At 46.0% G+C, this 21,205-nt stretch overlaps 1 protein-coding gene across 3 annotated transcripts in view; it reads left to right on the plus strand.

The window, feature by feature from the left end:
• LOC144711748 (ARM repeat superfamily protein) overlaps positions 1-21,205 on the plus strand; it is a 69,386-nt gene that overhangs the window by 2,903 nt on the left and 45,278 nt on the right. For 2 of the 3 annotated variants that reach the window (XM_078585770.1, XM_078585771.1), the window contains exons 4-13: positions 8,397-8,470; positions 8,545-8,691; positions 8,774-8,909; positions 9,031-9,086; positions 11,203-11,257; positions 11,343-11,399; positions 11,478-11,579; positions 12,504-12,584; positions 12,669-12,721; positions 20,094-20,163. In XM_078585770.1, the coding sequence (XP_078441896.1) occupies positions 8,397-8,470; positions 8,545-8,691; positions 8,774-8,909; positions 9,031-9,086; positions 11,203-11,257; positions 11,343-11,399; positions 11,478-11,579; positions 12,504-12,584; positions 12,669-12,721; positions 20,094-20,163 (831 nt within the window). The remainder of the gene's footprint in view (positions 1-8,396; positions 8,471-8,544; positions 8,692-8,773; positions 8,910-9,030; positions 9,087-11,202; positions 11,258-11,342; positions 11,400-11,477; positions 11,580-12,503; positions 12,585-12,668; positions 12,722-20,093; positions 20,164-21,205) is intronic. The other variant, XM_078585772.1, reaches the window with a different exon arrangement.

The raw sequence follows: 21,205 nt of genomic DNA on the forward strand, positions 1-21,205 counted from the left end.
GTCGCCTCGTCGTGGGAGGGGGAGCGCCACCGAAGGAGAGAGTTTCTTCGTATCTTGCAATGTCCAAACAATCCTGATATATCGGAACATTCTATGATCTTAACAAGCGGCGCATTTCATCCTATTGGAATTGCATTGATGCATGATCTATCATATCCTCTGTGACTTCTTCTCCTGCATGCGTGCTACTCTGCGTCTCTAGTAATATTTTGAGGCAGAAAATAATCTCACTCCTACTTACAGGGTAGTAGGCCAAAGTCCACTTAAGTGTCTTTTAACCCATTGGAAATTGATACATTCTCTCTCTTATCATATCCCCACTAGGGGATGAGGATTCCTCGAGGGCTTCATGGCAGTCAATGCAACTGGTAGATGTGGGGGGCTGATGGTGGCTTGGAGCATGACGATTATTGCTAGAGAGGGGTCCTAGACAGGACAATATGTGGCTGCAGTAAAATTGAAGAGAAGGAATGACGGATTTCAATGTGTGGTGGCATTGGTCTATGGCCCTGTTATCACGGCCCTCTGACATAGGCTGTGGGAGGAACCGGAAGGAGTGGTCTCACTCTTTCACAGGACTCCAGTGCTGTTTGGAAGGGAATTTCAATGTGACCTTGAATCGGGGGATAGGCCAATTGGGACAGGAGGGCATGACCCAGGTTCAGAGACTTTCCGGTGCTTCATCTGAGGAGCTGGAATTAATGAAATGGGGCCGACAAATTGTACCTACATATGCTAAAGCACGAGAGGTCCTACCACATTCTTTCGCCAAGACAGATTTCTCTGCTCGGTGGAACTTCGGGATGAATACCCTTTGGCCGATGTGCGAGCAATTCGTAGACCGCTATTTGAACCACCTCCTACTCTGGTAGGATAATGTCGGCCATAATAGACCCACATATTTCAAGCTGGATAGGTTGTGCCTGCGTGAGAAGGGGTTCAAGGAAGTAGTGATATCATAGTGTACAACCTGATAGAACCCTAGTAGATTACGCAAAGGAAACTAAGTAGATTTCAAATTTGCAATAAATCGTTCACAGCGAAACAGCAATGGAAGTTGAGGTTAGATAGATAAGGAGAGGGGATATGACGTGGAGAGGGAAGGACACTGAAAGGGAAGAGATGTGCAGTGTGATCTCCTTGCCATGACGCCCACGATCCGGCTGCCGGTGCTCCTGGAGAAGCCAGTCGCACGGGAAAGGAGGATCTTAGGGTGGGACGAGAGGGGGGAAGGAGAGGAAGGAAAGGGAATATGCTTACTAGGGTTCATTATTGATGGGGTTCTCTTCCTCGTCCCCCCCCTTCTCTTTTTTTTTTTTGAACTATAACAATGGATGAACACCCGATGAATCGGTGAACTTCCCATTTGAACCATAGAGGCCCTATACCATCCTTTCAGTCATCATCAATATCTCCCTTCACCTCCCGTCGTTTGGGAGGACCATGCTGCCATAATTCCTTCCGCTTCATGTATTACTCCATCTGTAGAAGCCCGTCTTCCTCGGAACAACACCTCGTTTCTATGTAACCAGATGGCCCACAACACCGCTAGAGCTCAGCCACCGTCCTTGTTTCCTCTACCCGCGCAATTCTGTGCCGAGTCCCAAAAAGCCAATTCAGATGTCACCTTCATCCTTGAAAGTGGCTGGCTGGCCCAAACCGTGCGAGCAAAGGAGCATTCAAAGAAAAGATGGTTGCAACCTTCCTCCCCATTCATACATAGCACGCATTGTGACAAAGTATCTGGGTATAGCCTTTTGCGAAAGACTCTTGTCATTAATCTTTTCCTTGCTAGCAGCCATCCAAAAAGCCATATGAACCTGCATGCGCTGACTAATACCCTGTCTTCTGTCGGATCATCGTATAAGCCTTCCGAACCGAGAAGGGGCCATTTGTCCACTCCCACCTGTCTTTTTCTCCCCTCCTCTGGTCGTAACTGTAATAGGGATTGCTGCATATGTATGAGCTCGGACACACGCTGGTCAGATAAGGCCCCATGTATGATCGGGTTCCACGCGCCCTCCCAGCAGTTACGCACGTGGGCATCTTGATCCTGGGCAAGAGCACACCGTCGGGGGAATATCTCACTAAAAATACCCCATGGCGACCATGCATCTCTCCAATATCGGAATGCCGTCCCATCGCCTACCCTGGCCGAGAAAAAACCTTGTACTCTTGGAAAAACCAGCCTCAACCCTTGCCAGAACGGGGATGCTCCATGATACGGATCTGCCATTCTGTCCCAATTCAGTCCCCTACCATAGATGTCACGCAATAAATTGATGACCAAATCCTCTTGTGGATTCATTATTCGCTCCACCCATTTAGTTAGGAGTGCCGTGTTCATACTCTGCATGTGTAGGACCCCCAGACTGCCTCTCTTTACGGGACGACATACCATATCCCATGCCACCATCGCACGCCCCCCCCCTTGTTCTGGCATGGATCCTCTCCATAGAAAGCGCCTCATCATGCCTTTTATTCGCTTCTCGATTCCCGTGGGCATCTTGAATACTGAGAGATAGAAAATTGGAATGGATGATAAGACTGACCTCAGCAGCACCAAACGTCCCCCTTTCGATAGCACTTTTGCTTGCCATCCCTCTAGTCGTCTTTCCATCTTCTCAATGAATGGTTGCCAATCAGCTTTCTTCATCCTCCCCTTCGTCAGTGGTAGGCCAAGATATCTCATTGGAAGTCATCCAATCGGTGTTCTTAGAATCTCCGCACACTGTGCCTCCTCTTCTGGCGGGAGCCCGTTACACAAAAAGCTGATTTGCTCCTATTTATTTGAAGTCCCGAGAAATCTGCAAAAAGATCAATTTGTATGGATAAATTTCTGGCTTCCTGAATTGAACCTTCGATGAAGAAGGTGGTCTCATCAGCGTATTGTAGCAGGGGAATTCCATCTGATTGCTCGGATAGTTGATAGTCTTGCAGTAGGCCCTTTGTGCACGCTTGCTCAGTGCAAACTGCGAGTGCATCCACTGCCAAGACAAACAGTAGCGGTGCCAATGGGCAGCCTTGTCTCACTCTTCGTTGAGGCTGTATTCGGCTGCCTTCCGGTCGCCCGTTTACCAGCACCGTGCAGGAGTGCGATGTGATACATCTCTTCACCCATACTATCCATTCCTTGGAGAAGAAGGTTGTTGAGAAAGTAGATCGGCATTTGGAGGGATGTCAAGCCAAAGTGTTGTCAAGAAATTCCTAGAACTAGGGTCAAAAGGAGCATTTGCTGCAACTTTAGCTGGAGGGGGATGCCAACTCTCGTTTTTTCCATCTGATGGTGAATGGAAGGCGGTGTTCAAACCAAATACTGCGTGTGCAAGTGGGGGGACCAAGAATTCGTTGGGACACAAGCTATTGGAGTAGCATTTGCTGATCAATGCAGATCGGTAACTAAAGTTGGGGCTCGAAATCAGTGGAGAACAACAAGGTGATGCAAGAACAACAAGCCAAGCCAGTGAAGCCATTCCTCATGGAAGAGGTATTGGAAGTGATCCACGGATTAAATGGAGAAGGACTGTACCCCGATGGATTCCCAGTCTTCTTCTTAAGCGTGGAATGTGGTTGGTCTGAGGTAATGGATACATTAGACGAGTTCCGGCGAGGTAACTTTGGCGTGAAAAGACTCAACCGATCACACCTACTTTTGTTGCCCAAACGAACGGGTGCAATTAACGTGGGAGATTTTAGGGCAATTGCGCAATCGATTTCCATCTACCTCATCATCGCCAAGTTGCTGACTTACTGGTTGAGGGAGGTAATTGGACCCTTCCAATAGGCATTCATTCCGGGCAGGCAACTGGTGTATAGTGCGGTGGTGCCGGGAGAGATTGTATCAGCATGGAAGAGAAAAGGGGCAAAGGGCGGCGTTATATGGAAGGTTGACTTAATGAAAGTCTCCTATTCACTTGATTAGAGATTTCTTGGTCTGTTATGCGAAGCGAGGCTTTCCCAAAGAGTGGGTGTCCTGGGTGAGGCGATGCGTTACGTCCCACTCATTTTCTGTCCTGGTCAATGGTCGGGGGGAAGGAGGATGGATCCACCCGCAAAGGGGAGTCAAGCATGGCTGCCCGCTAGTACTCTTATTGTTTGTCCTAGTAGTGGCCACCTGCACTAATGTAATATGACAGACACCGGGATCGAACGGCTTGTGTTACACCTCAGGGAGGGTGAGGGCAGTCATGTCATGTAGTGGAGACGACTTACGTAGATTAATGCAAGTGATGATGCAATGATGAAATCGATGAGAAGATAGTCACCCGACGTCGATAGACACCAACGAACACTAAGTCACGGTAAGTAAGACCTGGGAATGCCACTAGGCTCCTGATAATCTGGAAGTCAGGTTAAAGACCGACGGTGTGAGCTCGTCTACTGCCGCTAATGCGCACGCCCTCGATGGTCCCTACCAAGGACGTACCGATTGAAATCCTAGCCCTTCGGAACGAGAATCCTATCTATCACTAATCTAACCCCGGCGGTGGAGAAAACGTTCGGAGGCACTGAAAGAAATAATATAACGCCGAGAGGGAGTTATGAGCGTACCTGTCAAATGTACTGATTTCTTGGAGAAGAGAAGACTCAGAGATTGGATAAGAAGAATGTAAACCAAAAACATACATTCATTTCTTCTGCGATATGTATACATTTAAATAGCCTTGCCTGTAACGACCAGTTCAACGGCGAATAACGGCTAGTTTGACTAGCCGTTACGGGCCTGATCTGTTATCTGAACAGATCGGGTACTGGGCTAGTTGGCCCAATACGTTATGGCCTGTAACTATCAGGCTTTTATGCATATATTTTTACATATATCCAACACTCCCCCTCAAGTGCAGGAATGGATGTTGGCCATTCCAAGCTTGGACACCAGATGATGTAAGCTCTTTGTAGGTAGACCCTTAGTGAACATGTCGGCACATTGGTTTTCGGAGTTTACATACTCTGTCTTCAGAATTCGCTGCTCCAAGTGACCTTGTATATAAAATCTGTCAATATTCACATGGTTCATCCTGTCATGCTCCACTGGGTCATGCGCTATGCTTATAGCCGATTTTTTGTCGCAGCGGATAATGATTGGCTTTAGATACATAATCTTTAAGTCATCCAACAGGTGTTTAATCCACATCACTTCATCAATTCCCTTCGACATAGCTCTAAATTCAGCTTCAGTACTGGATTTGGAGACGACACTCTGCTTCTTGCTCCTCCACGTTACTAAATTCCCTCCTAGTGTAGTGCAATATCCAATAGTTGACCTGTAGTCAAGTCGAGATCCAGCGAAGTCAGAATCGGTATATAGAATATGGTCAAGCTTACCTGTTTTTTTGTACGCAATACCCAGTCCGGATGTTCCTTTTAAATACCTGAGAATCCTGTTGACAGCTTGAAAGTGAGAGTTTCTAGGTGAGTGCATAAATTGACTTAAAACATTGACTGCATAGCATATATCTGGTTTAGTATGTGATAGATACAACAATTTTCCTACAATTCTTTGATACGAGCTAATTTCTACTTTAGGGTCACCCTAAGTAATGGTTAGTTTATGATTAATTTCAATTGGTGTTTCACTGATACGACAATTCTTATGTTTACTTTTGTCAAGAAGATCAAGTATATATTTTTGTTAAAATACCTTCACTTGATCGCGCAAATTCTATGCCTAGAAAATATTTTAAGGGTCCTAATTGTTTGACTCTTAAAATTTTTATCCAAGCGTTTTTCAAGTAGTGTGATTTCTCCTAGGTCATTTTCGGTAATTATAATATCGTCTACATATACTATCAAAATAGTAATCAAATTTGAGGTCTGATTTTTGAAGAATAATGTGTGTTCCCCATTACACTGATTATATCCCAGATTTTTCATAGCTTGAGTAAATCTTCGGAACCATGCTCTGGGTGATTGTTTTAAACCATATAAAGCCTTTCTGTTTACACACTTTACCTTGTTTTCCTTCATCTTCATATCCTGGAGGAATGTCCATGTAGATCTCTTCCTTTAGATCCCCATGGAGAAATGCGTTTTCAATATCATATTGGTTTAATGGCCAGTCTAGATTTACTGCTAAGGAAATTAATATCCTAATGGTATTGATCTTTGCTACTGAAGCAAAGGTCTCTTGATAGTCAATTCCGTATGTCTTGAGTATACCCTCGAGCTACAAGTCGTGCCTTATATCTATCTAAGCTACCCTATATTGAGGGCGGTCCTGTCAGCAATCCCTATATTCTATCTCTCTGCATTCAAGATGCCTACTGGAATCGGCCAGAGACTCGAAGGCTTGATGAGACGCTTCCTCTGGAAAGACAATGGTACTGATCAGAGTTGAGGGCTCGCACTGGTTGCATGGGATACCGTATGCAGGCCCACCAAACATGATGGACTAGGAATATTGCATATCCAAAGCATGAATACGGCATTATTAGCTATGTGGGTGACTACGATCATGCAACCAAGCGATGAACTCACCATACGGATCTTGAGAGACAAGTATGGTCGGGGATTGAACTGGGATAAGAAAATAACACCAATCAAGGGGGCGTCGGCATTCTGGTAAGGCCTTAGACAAATCTTCCCCAAGGTCCGGGGGTTCTACTCTGTCCGAATAAGCGATGGCTCTCTCTTTAAATTCTGGACAGACCCCTAGTCGTCGCGCGGCCTTTTGCGAGAAGCATTCCCTCGGCTATTTGCCCTCGCGCAATGCCCCGAGGCTACAGTAGGTGAATGCTGGGACAGTACCTGGAATCCGAGGGTTGAAGCTGTCACACCAACGACTAACTGATTTCTTGGGCTTGCAACAAGCTCTAAATCAGATCCGCCGTAACTCGGGGGAATTAGATGGTTGGGATTGGACAAGAGCTCCTTTCTCAGTGGTGAAAGCCTCTGCACGGATCCGACAGGGCAATGAGGAAGACAAAAATATGATCCTAGTGTGCCAAGCCATCTGGCATCTTAAGGTTCCGCTTAAGGCCAAGATTTTTGGGTGGCTCGTGCTCCGAAAGAGACTGATGTCCCGCGTTTTTCTCAAGAGGATGTATCTAGATGCCCCGAAGGTATGCGTGTTGTGCACGAGAGATGACGAAGATTGTAATCATTTATTTGGATGCCCTTTCGCACGCAGAGTTTGGGCCACCCAAGCACAGTTGGCGGTGAACTTGCCATCAGAGTAGGCCTTTTGGGAGTCCATGCAGAGGACCGGTCCCAGACATAGAGAAGTGGGGGGCCGAGCACTGACAGTGCTCTGGGGAATCTGGCTACACAGAAATGAGGTGATCTTCCGAGGGGGGAATGCCTCTACAGACGGGCTCGCCCATGAGATAGAAGGTCTCATAGCATCATGATTTTCCTCGTGACGGGGATGAAGAGGGAAGAGGAAAATGAAAACATGTAATAGAGTCCTAGCGTTCGAACCATGTACTTGTCAGGTGGTTACTGATTTGTTCGGGTGACCGCCTCATATGTTTTCAAGAAAAAAAGAACCTAAGTGTTCTTATCTGTATTAGGGAGAGAGATACTGGCGATCTAGAGAAGTAGAGATGCTGGTGACCAGACTGCCATCAACAACTACACAATGTCCTGATGTATATCTTCCATCCACAGTTGAGCTTTCATAGTCAGTATGTGAATAAGTGTCCACGAATGGAATGCCATCTCTGCTGAATAATGCCCTGTTCAATAGAACTCTTCAAGTATCCTGGACTTGAAATTATGTGGATCACTCATAAACTGGTTCATCGCTGCATAGGAAATTTCTGGCTGGATATGATTAAAACAGTGAAATCTCCCTACCAGCCTCTGGAATAAATCTTCATCCATTGGAGGACTATCTTCTCCTTTACACAGCTTCACATCAATATCACTGGCTTACAGTAAACCATGTTTCTCTCCTGGACTAAGTCGAGAATGTATTTGTGCTGTGATATAATTATACCTTTTATCAAGTATTCCACTTTAATTTCCAGAAAATCTTTCATGGAGCCCAGTGATTTAATATCAAAATATCTAGAATACTAAAGCCTTTACTGTCCATGGTAAGACTTTCATTTCTTCTTCTTCTTCCATTTCCCTTGCCTAGGCGGTGTCCCTCCAGGTGTTGGTATTCCATCCTCTGCGTGCACTTCTACAGGATCCTTTAAAAACAAGACTGAAAATCAATTATTACCTGTATAGGCATTCTTTCAGTTAAAATCTTTAAAACCTTTCTCTGAGATGGCATAAATATTATGACCCTTGGAAGAATTAATACTCGATTCATTTGTTAATGGTTTGAATTGTTTGTTTTGCTTCATTCAAAAAAGAAAAATAGTCTGCTCAGTCTTCATTCAAAAAGGAAAAATAGTTTGCTTAGTCAAGACGATTGAAGAATGCTGCTCTGGTTTTACTTTTAGGAAAACCTTTCAAAAGCTCTTGGAATCTGTCTGCGGCTACTGGAAAATACTAGGTCCTCTGACAGCGTCCACAAGTATGGTCTATCTTTGCCATCTTTCATGAGCCTTCATTTCCATGAAGTTTATTAATTGACATTACTTTTACCAGTACTGCTGCTGCTACATTCAGACAAGCTGTTGCTTTGACATTTGATAATGTTACTGCAACCGAATTGCATCTAATTGAAAAAGGGGGCCACCCGAATCAACCTTCACAGTCATCGACTCCCATTGATGACGTCCGTCGCCATCCAAGGTATTCAACGTGCGGATGTTGGCGAACCCACTGTTTCATATCTGTGATTCTCTCTGCAAGCTATGTTTGATTTGTATTTGAGGTTTTGTATTTACAGGTCGCCTGAAAATGTCCATAACCCTGATTTATCTGAAGCATCAGCGGAAAACCTAAGTAAATCAGGAAAACTGGGGGTCTGTTTGCTAGAAGACCTGACAGCCCTTGCTTCTGGTGGATCTGTACGTGTTTAGCTGATGCTGAAATCTTGCACAAAGAATATCTTCTCACTCGTGCTTTATTCATATCCTTTGATTCTACTTAGGATTTTAACTCTTGTTTTAACTTTGGTGTTGCGTTCAGGCTGTCTGGCTGCCTGTTCATTCTCTACAGAGAACATTTTCCCTCGATATAGTGGAGTAAGTCTTTTACAGTATTCATACTTTCAGCAAGTTCTTATATTTCTAGATGTTATGTTTGCTCATGACGAGGGGACTTTTACTTTTCCATGGCGTCAAAATGAAAATAGTTGTTTAGAAATGCAGCGTATCTTAATTATTGAGATGGCGGAGGACCTGCTGTGCTTAGTCAGAGTTGAAGCTGTTTACTCTAGGTTTTATGTTGCAAAAATCCAAGTGAAACATCGTTAACCATCTGGAAAATCTACGATTGTGAAGCATTTTTACTTAGGTTGAGAAATGGAAAGAGATATGCCAGTATTAATGGAAGGTAAATTTTGGTATGGGTTATGTCGAGAAAGAGAAAGGGATACATCAACGCTTCGATATGGAAGATTGTTGTGCGTTTTATCACACATTAACTATTATTGAGTACTGGAGGATGCTATTTGCTAACTTTCTTGTTTGGTGGCCTGACACGAGATGTCATACCTGTGTAGCGGACTTTGTTTTTTCATTTTATTTTTCACATTATGTTCAAATAGTGAGATCACGAGAAATTGATAGCTCCATTCAATGATCAAGATCTTGCATCCTCCATTTATCTCTCTGTTGGTCAGCATTTGTGACTAGAGGAAAAGGAATTTTCAGCCTCCATTTGTCTTTCTGTTGGTCAGCATTTTTGACTAGAGGAAAAGGAATTTTCAGCCTCCATTTGTCTTTCTGTTGGTCAGCATTTTTGACTAGAGGAAGAGCAAAATGTCTGGATCATCCAGACTTGTGAAACCTGCGTCCACCATCACAATCTGTTCGAAGCTCTTTGAGGGGTCCCAGAAGACTCTTGTTGAGGGTCTGGCTGGTGTACAACAGTGGATCAGCCTTCATGCCAGCAAGAACCAGCTTCCAGACCAGCGCAGGTCAAGCAGCGGGCCAGACCTAGGCCTAGAAATACACAGCTCTGTGCCCACCAAACCAGTCTGGGTTCTCCTGAAAAAAAAGAAACAAAGTGGCTTATTCCCAACTTAATGAGAAGGTGGTAATGGAAAGGTGGAATATTGATACAATACCCCATCATATCTAGGGTTTGGCTGGTCATTTTAGCCCACCAAGGGCATTTTAATAATTTTAACTTTTATGCTAGTTTTCCCTTTCCAGAGATGTAGGCCTCCTTGTTGGAAGTACCCATTGGGTCGTCATTTCTGTCTCCCGTACTTTTCTTAGTCTTTCCCTCCACCCCAGGTTATCCCTCTTCTTGAGATCATCTCTACTTCTCTGGATCACCCTTATCTCTCTCCCTAATAAAGATAAGAACACTTAGGTTCTTTTTTTTTTTGAAAACATATGAGGCGGTCACCCGAACAAATCAGTAACCACCTGACAAGTACATGGTTCGAACGCTAGGACTCTATTACATGTTTTCATTTTCCTCTTCCCTCTTCATCCCGGTCACGAGGAAAATCATGATGCTATGAGACCTTCTATCTCATGGGCGAGCCCGTCTGTAGAGGTATTCCCCCCTCAGAAGATCACCTCATTTCTGTGTAGCCAGATTCTCCAGAGCACTGTCAGCGCTCAGCCCCCCACTTCTCTATATCTGGCACCAATCCTCTGCATGGACTCCCAAAACACTTATGTTCTTCTATCAGGCCTGAATATCTCTTCCACTCATATCCAAACATTACATACCCAACTTGTGCTTCTGTCTCAACTGGTCTGGAATAGAGCTGGCGTAGATATTGAACGAGCTTGCTTTTTTATTTCTCTGATATCTCTATGTAACAGCCCATTAACATGGGCCCATTTGTTTCTTAAAAAAAAAAAAGGCCCCATTTGTATTCTCTCTCCTCTCCATTATGAATATCATGTAGTTTCTTTTAAAAAAATTTATAAATAGCATGTAGTGAACCCAAAAACGAATTATGAGGGTTGAGCCTCTTTTCATTCTTGATTTCTTTAGTAGATTTATGGCAGAAGCCATGCCATATTCTTTCTAACATAACTTCTTTAATCTGTCATATTCACTTTTGCTCTCAACCATGCCTTTTTTCGTCCAGGACTTCTCCACCATTCCCAAGATGTATTTTATTTTTTCATAGTCTTCGGTATTGCAGCATTGACCGATGGTCTTTGTGAACAGTTTCATCCTATCAAACTATGTTGCTGTCTTTCGGTCTCTTGTTTTGTATGAACAGGTTCTTTCCCCCATCTCTCAATCTTTTCTTTGCCTGAGAATCAATACATTAGATATTATAACTGATATTTTTGGTCTCATTCCAGGTTTTGCGGCATCAAATATGTTCACTTTTAATGAATTCTCTTCGGACTAATGTTGAGGTAAATAAATTGGGCCTAAATATATTAGCCATGGTTGATATCATTTTCTTTTTCATTCTTATGGAGAATCAAAACTAGCTTGAAGGTGAAGCGGGAGAACCTGCATTTCGTCGACTGGTCCTGAAGACTGTGGCACATGTCATCAAATTATACAGTTCATCCCTTGTGACCGAATGTGAGGTGGGCATAAAAATATTTTATATTTGTGTCAAATATCTGATTTCATTGCTTTACTGAGGGTCATCTAATCTCTACTTCTGAATTATGGCATGATGGACACTTCCGGATTTAACTGCTTATATGAAATATTTCTTTCAAGTATGTCATTAAGCTTATGTTGTGTTCTCATCGGTGGCAAATGTAATTCTCATGTGGATCAAAATGAAGTCAAATTGTAGTTATTTACATTTGATAATTTTTTTGTTATGTTAGAGCAGTATTTAATTGATGTACAATATCCTAACCACTGTAATAGCAGTAACCATGCCGATATCTAGTCACTACCTGAGTCGGTGGCTTTAAATGATTGATCCTTTTATTTTAGTGCCTTAGTTAAGTGCTCTGGCGCTATGTTTTTTTTTCAAATACTCCAGCTTCATCAGAAGAAACATAACATTGAGATGGAGGAAGTGGCTCTGAAGGAAACAAGAATTCATGACATGTTATTTCTAGTCTGGAGGAGAGAGAATCTGAAATGGGCCGATGTAAAATGGCCATTACAAAGAGATATAAGAGACATAAGAGATAAATGAATGAGCCCATTCAACATTGTTTGCTAACAGTCGACTACCCCCATTTGCATTCAATATATGCTGTGTATTTTCTATTTTTTACACTCTCGGTCTATTTACAGTATGGCCTATTATAATAGGCCAATTAATATTTGGCCCATGTTAGTATGCTATATATAGGGATATGTGGGTGTAGTTAGGGTTCAGTCAAGTTTTTATTTTGTTTCCTTTTTCACTTGTCGTCTAGGGCTCCAGCCCTCCAAATCTCACAAATACTGTCTACTTTGAACTTCTTGTTTTTCTGAAATTTGTACCTCTTTTTATCAGAATCCATGGAACCTGCAGGGGGCTACTGAATCCCTTGTTTTTACAGGTCTTCCTTAATGTGTTGGTAAAAGCTACGGCCCTGGATATCTCACTGTGGCATCGTATTCTTGTTCTTGAAGTGTTAAGAGTACGTTTTTCACTTGCATTAAATGAATATTGCCTTGATGCCATCAAGGAAACTGGTGCTAAAATAGCTATTACATTCGCCCAGGGTTTTTGTGTGGACGCATCTACTCTACGTATTTTGTACCAGACTTTTGATATGTGAGTGGATTATTCTTATTTCTTTGTATTTTATGCTGTCAGCTTTACTAAAAATTTAGTTCTCCATCTCTAACTTCACCATGTTAATTGCCAAGAGTGATCATCGGATTTACGCGTAGGACATTTTCAAGTGGGCTCATTCATGGGGATGTTTATTGCAAATGGTTGAAGTGTCTCCACGTTATTCCTCAATGCTATTGTTGTATGTTATCTGTGTTCTATGGGCTTCAGCCCTTATAACTCTCTCTCTCTCCCGCTCCCCATTGTTTATGCATATGGCCATCGTGGTGTACTGTACAGTGCTGGTAGAGAAGAGAGCTCGTAGTCATGTGATTCTATTATGTTTTTTCTTTCCACTCGATTCTCATGGAATTGAAGTATAAGGTAATATGATAGAGAATAGAGTGTGTGGGGAATGTCCATTAACGACAGTTTGTCGGATGCTGTTCTGCCTTCAGATTACAGATACCTCGCTGTTGATTATTTGGCGATACGGAGTTGAGGCTGTTGAGACACGAGGAGTAGAACTAGAAGAAGTAAAGAGAATAGACGCAAGAGAAAGGGAGAATATTCTGCACTCCCTTTCACTATCATGTGATGAAGCATACTTTACAAGTGATTGCAGAGGCTATTTGTTGTGTAAAAAAGGTTTTTTTCATGTGAAAAGACACATAAAACCATAAAAATTTTTGCAGTTACAGGGTGCTACCCTGTAAACTTGCAAAGACCGATTGAAAGGCATTGGTGGGAGAGACACTGATTCAGAGGATTTTTCGGCTTCATTTTAGAGACATCACTCCAAGAAATGGGGCCCACCGACTGCATTTATACATGGAGACGCACAATGGGTTGCAACAAGATGTCCCATTTGGATCAGTTTTTGTGCTCAGTAGAGCTGGCAGAACGGTACCTCCCTTTAGTGGACGTGAGATCAAGTCCTCTCCCAATATCAGACTCTACATCGATTGTATGGGATGGAAATGAGGCAATCAGGAGGCTCACTTACCTCAAGTTAGACAGATCGTGGCTAGGGGAGACAAAGGTCTAGAGAACTATGGCTACAAGCGAGAAACACGACCACAAGATTTTTCCACCTAGCAGCAAATGGGAGACGGCAGACCAGTAATATTTGGAAATTGATGGTGGGAAGCCAAGCACATGTTGGATCACACTCGGTCGGGTGTACTGTTGCAGATCACTTTTGCTTTGTATAAGAAAGGAAGATGCAACGGGTGAATGTGGTGCGGCAAGGGAGCACAAACTATGGACCCAACACACAAAGATGAGCTGATTTGTCCTTTCCCGAAAGAAGAGGCCAAGGAGGTAATTAAAAGCCTCAACGACAAGGAGGCCCCATGCCCGGGCAGTCTGCCAGTGTTCTTTTACAACAAATTTTGGGAGTTGGTGCAACCAAAATGTGATGACCACGCTTGATGAGTTCCGGAGAGTGAGAGAATAAGCAAGAAATTTCTGTTTCTCTTACCAAAGCAGGAAGGTGCTAAAAGAATTGAGGATTTTAGGCCAATCCCATTGTCCAACTCCATCTACTTAGTCATTGCAAAAGACTTGGCGAACAGGTCAAGGGAGGTAATTTGGGAGACCGTAGGTCCCTCCCAATCAGCATTTATACCAGGCAGGTTGTTGGTCGATGGTGCCGTTGTGGCAGGAGAGATGTTGGCTACATGGAAAAGACATGGGACCTAGGGTTTCATGTGGAAGGTCGACTCTGCGAAGGGATACAACACACTCCCTTTTGGGCATCAATGAAAGGGAGGGACATCCATAAAGAATAGGTCACATGGGTGAATAGATACATTACAACTCAGCCAGCGATAAAGAAGTCGAGAGTCAGTTGGATGGCAAGCCAGTGTGTTGTCCAGAGGTGGTCTGCTGGTGCTATCGAGGTCAATTCTGTCAACAATTCCCATCTTTCATCCGTCAGTGTTCAGGCTGCTAGTAGGATTCCCATTGGTAAATGGAATCCCACGTTACCAATGCCCACCCTCGACTCTGGTCAGTCCAGATGCCTTTCCACGAGGTTCCCTCAAGATGTATATGGAGAGTGGGGAAATTTATCATGTATGAACAGGGCTTTAGGGTTCGGCACACGCACTTCTTGGGTGGTTACCTCTTTGTCGGGTGACCACCTAAAACTTTTGAAGATCACCCAAATCCGGTGATCGACCCGAAATTGATAATATATATGGTCGTGAAAAATACATGGCTGACCAGGCTGGTCCCTTCTTCCTACTAAACTAGTCAGATATACAGTTCACATCACGAATTACCGAGTACAGCAACACGTCTCTTCCCTTAAATACCAGCTCGTTGTGGTGCAGCCATAATGCCCAGAGCACTGCGAGGAGCTTTCCCCACCCTGAGTGTCTCTGCACACACTGCCATGGAGTGAGCTCTGGCATGCCTAGTCGGACATCATGTTAGTTAAGTGCTTATCCTCCTCTTATTTCCTCTCTCTCATAGGGTATAAATACCCTAATGTAAGCCACTTACTTTCTTATGTCAATCTATTCTCTCATTTCTCAACCTCCATCGACCCTTCTTCTCCTCCAAACTCTCTAGGGTTTGTCATGGTATCAGAGCTCTAGGGCTCCTGATCTTCCCTCTCCTTCTCTAGGGTTTGACATCACCCTTTAGGGTTTGAGATCCCCTTGATCTCACCCTCCCTCCCTCCTCGCAGCCAGCACAGCCGCGCAGCAGCCAGCCGCGCGACCAGCCAGCCGCGCGACCAGCAGCCACGCACAGCCAGCCGCCGCGCGACCAGCCAGCCGCATAGCAGCAAGCCGCGCAGCAGCAAGCCGCGCGACCAGCCAGCCGCGCGACCAGCCGCGCCAAGACAGCCAGCCGCCGCGCGACCAGCCAGCAGCGCAGCAGCCAGCCGCGCGACCAGCCAGCGCGACCAGCCAGCCGCGCGACCAGCCAGCAGCGCAGCAGCCAGCCGCCGCGCGACCAGCCAGCCGCACAGCAGCAAGCCGCGCAGCAGCAAGCCGCCGCGCGACCAGCCAGCCGCACAGCAGCAACCCGCCGCGCCGCCCGCGCAGCAGCCAGCACAGCCGCGCAGCAGCCAGCCGCGCGACCAGCCAGCCGCGCGACCAGCCGCGCACAGCCAGCCGCCACGCGACCAGCCAGCAGCGCAGCAGCCAGCCGCCGCGACCAGCCAGCAGCGCAGCAGCCAGCCGCCGCGCGACCAGCCAGCCGCACAGCAGCAAGCCGCGCAGCAGCAAGCCGCCGCGCGACCAGCCAGCCGCACAGCAGCAAGCCGCCGCGCAGCCAGCCGCGCAGCCCGCAGCGCAGTTAGCCGCACAGCCAGCCGCGCAGCCCGCAGCGCAGTCAGCCGCGCAGCCAGCCGCACAGCCAGCCGTGCAGCCAGCCGCACAGCCAGCCGCACAGCCAGCCGCGCAGCCAGCCGCACAGCCAGTCGCGCAGCCAGCCGCGCAGTCAGCCGCGCAGAGACCGACACAGAGACCATGCCTTACACAGAGACCGACTTTGCGGAGAAGCCGCTCTCCTACAAGATCACTCATCCGTTGCCTCTGGTCCCGGAATCAACTCTTCTCCGCGGCCCGAATCTTCTGCAGTGGTCTCGCTTCATCGAGACCACCCTCAAATCCCGTCAACTGTACAAGCACTGCACCGAGCATCCCTTGACCGCCGATCACCCTCACTATGCGGCTTGGGACGCCGAGGAGCAGTTCATTCTTGGGTGGCTGTCCACGTTCACATTGGCCCCCGATTTCCGCGACCGCTTTCCCCATCAGAAAACGGTCAAAGGGTTTTGGGACCAAGCCACGAAATTTTGCGGGCGGGAGAATGATTGGTGGCGCATCTACGCCCTCGCTGCTCAAGCTTCCAACCTGAAACAGGGCTCTCTGTCGATCTCCGATTATGCTCTCGCACACAAGAAGGCGTGGGATGAAGTGGACCACTACCTGCCAACGGACGACCCCAAGTGCAAGACCTATCAGAACATGCTTATCCTGCGCATCATGGGGTTTCTCAACGGCCTAAACCGGGAATATGAGGCCATTCGTCGTCGGGCCCTGCACAACAAAGATGGCCCTCCGGATCTCGAGACGTTGGTTCAGGAGCTCCAGGAGGAAGAGAGTCATCTCCTTCTTGAGTCCCCTCTCGAGTCATCCTCCTCGCTTCCCGTTGCGCCTCCTCCCCTTGATGACCCTTTCCTTCCCTTCCATGACGAGTCTTCTTCCCCTGCTCCGTCATCTGATTCTCCCGTGGAGGTTTCTCGTCCTCCCCCCGAGGACTCCCCCTCCCCCACTGCTTCCGCTCATCTTCCATTGGCCGAGCCATCCTCAACCTCTCTCGACGATGACGACCAGTTGGGATGGCCCATTGCCCTCCGGAAAGGGGTTCGTCAGTGCACTCAGACGCCCCGTTATCCTCTTTCGCATTTTCTTTCCTTCGACCGGCTGAGTACTCCCTACTGGCTGTTTCTTGCTCGCATCGAGTCGGATCCCATCCCTCGCCGCTTAGCCGATGCTATCGCTTCTCCTCATTGGAAAGCGGCGATGGACGAGGAGATGCAGTCTCTACTCCGAAACCGCACTTGGAACATCGCCCCTCCTCTTGGCAAGCGGGCGGTGGATTGCAAGTGGGTCCACACCAAGAAGCATCATGCGGATGGCACCCTTGAGCGCTACAAGTCTCGACTTGTGGCTCGCGGGTTCACCCAGTTTTACGGAGTGGACTACTTCGAGACGTTCTCACCTGTGGCGAAGATGGAGACCGTTCGCCTCCTCCTGGCCCTTGCGGCTCACTTCCGGTGGGCTATCCGACAGTTCGACGTCAAGAACGCCTTCTTGCATGGCGACTTGACGGAGGAGGTGTACATGCAGCAGCCGCCGGGTTACTCTCTCGGCCCCTGGCCACGCCTGCCGACTGCGGAAGTCCTTTATGGACTAAAGCAGTCCCCGCGCATGTGGTTCGGCCGGTTCTCCGCTGTTCTGAAAGCCGAAGGGTACACTCAGAGCAACGGAGATGCCACTTTGTTCTTCCGCCACCGTCCGACCGGGATCTCCATCCTTGCTGTGTATGTCGACGACATCCTCATCACGGGATCAGATGCTGCTGAAGCCGTTCGTCTTAGCACCGCCCTGGCCAAGGAATTTGAGATCAAGGCCCTTGGCCTTCTCCGATATTTCCTCGGCCTTGAGGTGGCGTACTCCTCACGGGGCCTCTTTGTTTCACAGCAGAAATACGCCGTCGACTTGCTGACTTTGACAGGAATGACCGGGTGTGCGCCAGTGAGCACTCCTATCGACCCCAACGTCAAGTTGGGCAAGGGCGAGGACTCTCCTTTGACGAATGCTCACCGCTATCAGCAGTTGGTGGGCAAACTCCTCTACCTGACTCACACTCGCCCGACATTGCATTCGCGGTCAACCTGCTCAGTCAGTTCATGCACTCACCGAGGAGATCCACAGTCAAGCCGCCCACCGGGTACTTTCGTATCTCAAGGGCTGCCCGGCAAGGGACTCCTCTTCCTCATAGCTCGGACAAAGACGGTGAAGGTGTACACCGATGCCGATTTTGCTGGCTCCGTTGTGGATTGTCGGTCTACCACGGGGTACTGCACGTTCGTTCTTGGCAGCCTCGTCAGCTGGAAAAGTAGCAAGCAGGACAAGGTGTCCCGCTCTAGTGCCGAGGCCGAATTTCGTGCTCTTGCTGATGGGGCAGCCGAGGGACAGTGGATCCACAACATCCTCGCTGATCTTCACGTGAAGTATGTGGGACCAATCCACTTCTTCTGTGACAACAAATCCACTATCGCCTTGGCCAAGAACCCCGGACAGCAAGGGCGCATCAAGCACATGGAGCGCAACCGCTATTTCTTCAAGGAACGTATGGACGAGGGCCTCTTCGACCTCGAATACATCTCCTCTGCTGACCAGGCAGCGGATGTCCTCACCAAGGGACTGTCCCGGCCGCTGCTTCAACGTGCTGTATCCAAGCTCAATATGGACGACATCCATACTTCGCTTGCGGGGGGGTGTTAGTTAAGTGCTTATCCTCCTCTTATTTCCTCTCTCTCATAGGGTATAAATACCCTAATGTAAGCCACTTACTTTCTTATGTCAATCTATTCTCTCATTTCTCAACCTCCATCGACCCTTCTTCTCCTCCAAACTCTCTAGGGTTTGTCACATCACATCCACCCAAATGAGCTTCTACAATCTCCAAATTGCCTGCGCAAAAGAACACTCAAAAAACAGGTGAGAGCAGTCTTCCTGTCCTTGGGCACACATGGGGCACAATGCTGATGTGTTTGGGATGCATGCCATATAGGCTGTTAGAGGACTTCGTAATGTCTGACAATAGCAATTTTTGGATCAAAATTTCAGTTTCACTCTTATGGAGGTGTTCGTACCTGTATGACCTCATGACTTCTGGCTGTGCAACCTGTATGAGAGAGCTCCTATGGTTTACCTCATGCTGAGGAGGTGGTCCTTGTATAGGTTCCAACACTCCCATTAAATATATTCTCGGTTAATCTCGTCGTTAAATAGGTATTGCAATCTTTTAAAAAAAAGGTACTGCTGTTTCTGTTCCTCTCTACATCACTACATTAGATCTGCAGATGTTGCCACAATTTGTGTGGGTTCTTTTCTACTGTCTTTGTGACTTGGATTCAGCAACTCAGGATCCTCTTCCTGTGTGTTAAGTGAATCTGCACCAACTTCTTGACATTGAAGGCATGAAAATACTCTTAGATGATGACGGGACCACAGACTTCACAGATACTACTCCTGGATGCAAAAGTGGACGAAGCAGGGACTTAAGCCTCTGGGTCATATCTCATGGAAAATCAGAGAATCTCCAAATCAGGAAGCAGAGGTTTACCAGGAGTTAGGATTCAAAGTGATGATCCCTTGATTATAAACTAATAGCAAGTGCGACTTTTGGTTATGTGTGCCTTCTTCATAGAGCATTAAGTGATGAATAATCCTGCAGAACCCTCCTACACCTGTTCATGATGTTCCTCATTCTCATATATTCAGGTCTACCATCGTCAGGTTCCACCCATGTCTCTTAACTTCGCACAGTTCCAATCGTGCTCAATCAAGATGTCATGGCTTCTCTGTTTGATGGTCAGACACCTGCATACCTGTACAAGATGGTCAGATGCCTTGTTTATTGTTTTTTTTTTCAAATACATCTTGTTATGGATTAAATTTGGTCATTAAGCCATAAGTTTAAATACTGGACATTATGGATTCATAATCTCCATGTCAATAAGGAACATGGATGATTGATAAAATCTTTTCACACTTATTTTTGCATAATTATTTATACTATCACTCAGTTTTCCGAAATATTTTGATATTTTTTCTTGCAGGGATCCTCGAAATACTAATGTTGTGGAGAATATGGCCAACGCCTTTGCTCGAGTTGTTTCTTCTGTTCAGGTTAATGGCTTGTTCCTCTCAAAATTTTTATTTGTCATCTTTTTGTATTAATGTTCTCTATTTGTGATGCTTTCGGTATAATACGTTGGATCTGCCTGAAAATTTAGTTAAGAAGATACAAAGCTGCTTATTTTTGTGGGGAATAGAGTACGGGAAGGAGATGTGAGAGACGGAGTGGATTGGCCTGGGAGGTGGGCTTTGCTGGGGGAGAACATTGTCACTTCAAATATCCCTTGTAGATAAAAATGGTAGGCATACCCTTTTGGGCATAATGCTGAAAGTACTCTTAAATATGATGGGACTATTCACTTTCTTTAAACTTCTCTTTTATGCTCCAGTAGAATTGGGCTCCCATTTTTTTTCTGAAATGACCGATAACAACTAAAGAAACATGAGAGTGAGCTTCTAGATGTCCTACGTTCATAATCAAATAAAAATGTAGCCAGTGCAAGAGAATTGGATTTCTCATTCTGAGACCTGAACCCAATAAGGAGTGATGGGAGTCTCCAACGTTGACCTTATTTTACTCTGGCTGCCGTGTGAGGGAAACCAATTTTAACAAGACTTCAATTCTCTTCATATAAAATGTGCCATATTTATATAAATTACATCGTGGGTCCCAATTGGTACCACCCGAGAAAGTTCACTTGGAAGATTTCCTTAATAGGGTTTCATAAGGGTCTCTTTACAACATTATAATACAAGGGGTGAAAGATAAAAATGATAAAAATACACATTAATGAGACTGAAAGAGCAAAGAAAAGGGACTGCTGACACTTTTACCCAAGTGACGCCAGAAGTAAATAACCGAAGTTTATTAAGGAGAAGATTGACCTGAATATTGTTCTCACGGCCAATGTTAAATTCTTGCTCTAGGAACACAACATCTTCACTGGAGTTTAATGCAACAAATTCAACAAATCCACTGTTTGTCAGCTAGGGACCCCTATTTACTGTGTTCCCATGGTTGTTCACTCTTTCAAGGTGATGCTATTCTGCCTCCCATTGGTTACTGGAAATGGAGGCTAGAAATAAAAAAGAA

The sequence above is a fragment of the Wolffia australiana genome, chromosome 14, assembly GCF_029677425.1.
Source record: "Wolffia australiana isolate 7733 chromosome 14, ASM2967742v1".
NCBI classification, from domain to species: domain Eukaryota; kingdom Viridiplantae; phylum Streptophyta; class Magnoliopsida; order Alismatales; family Araceae; genus Wolffia; species Wolffia australiana.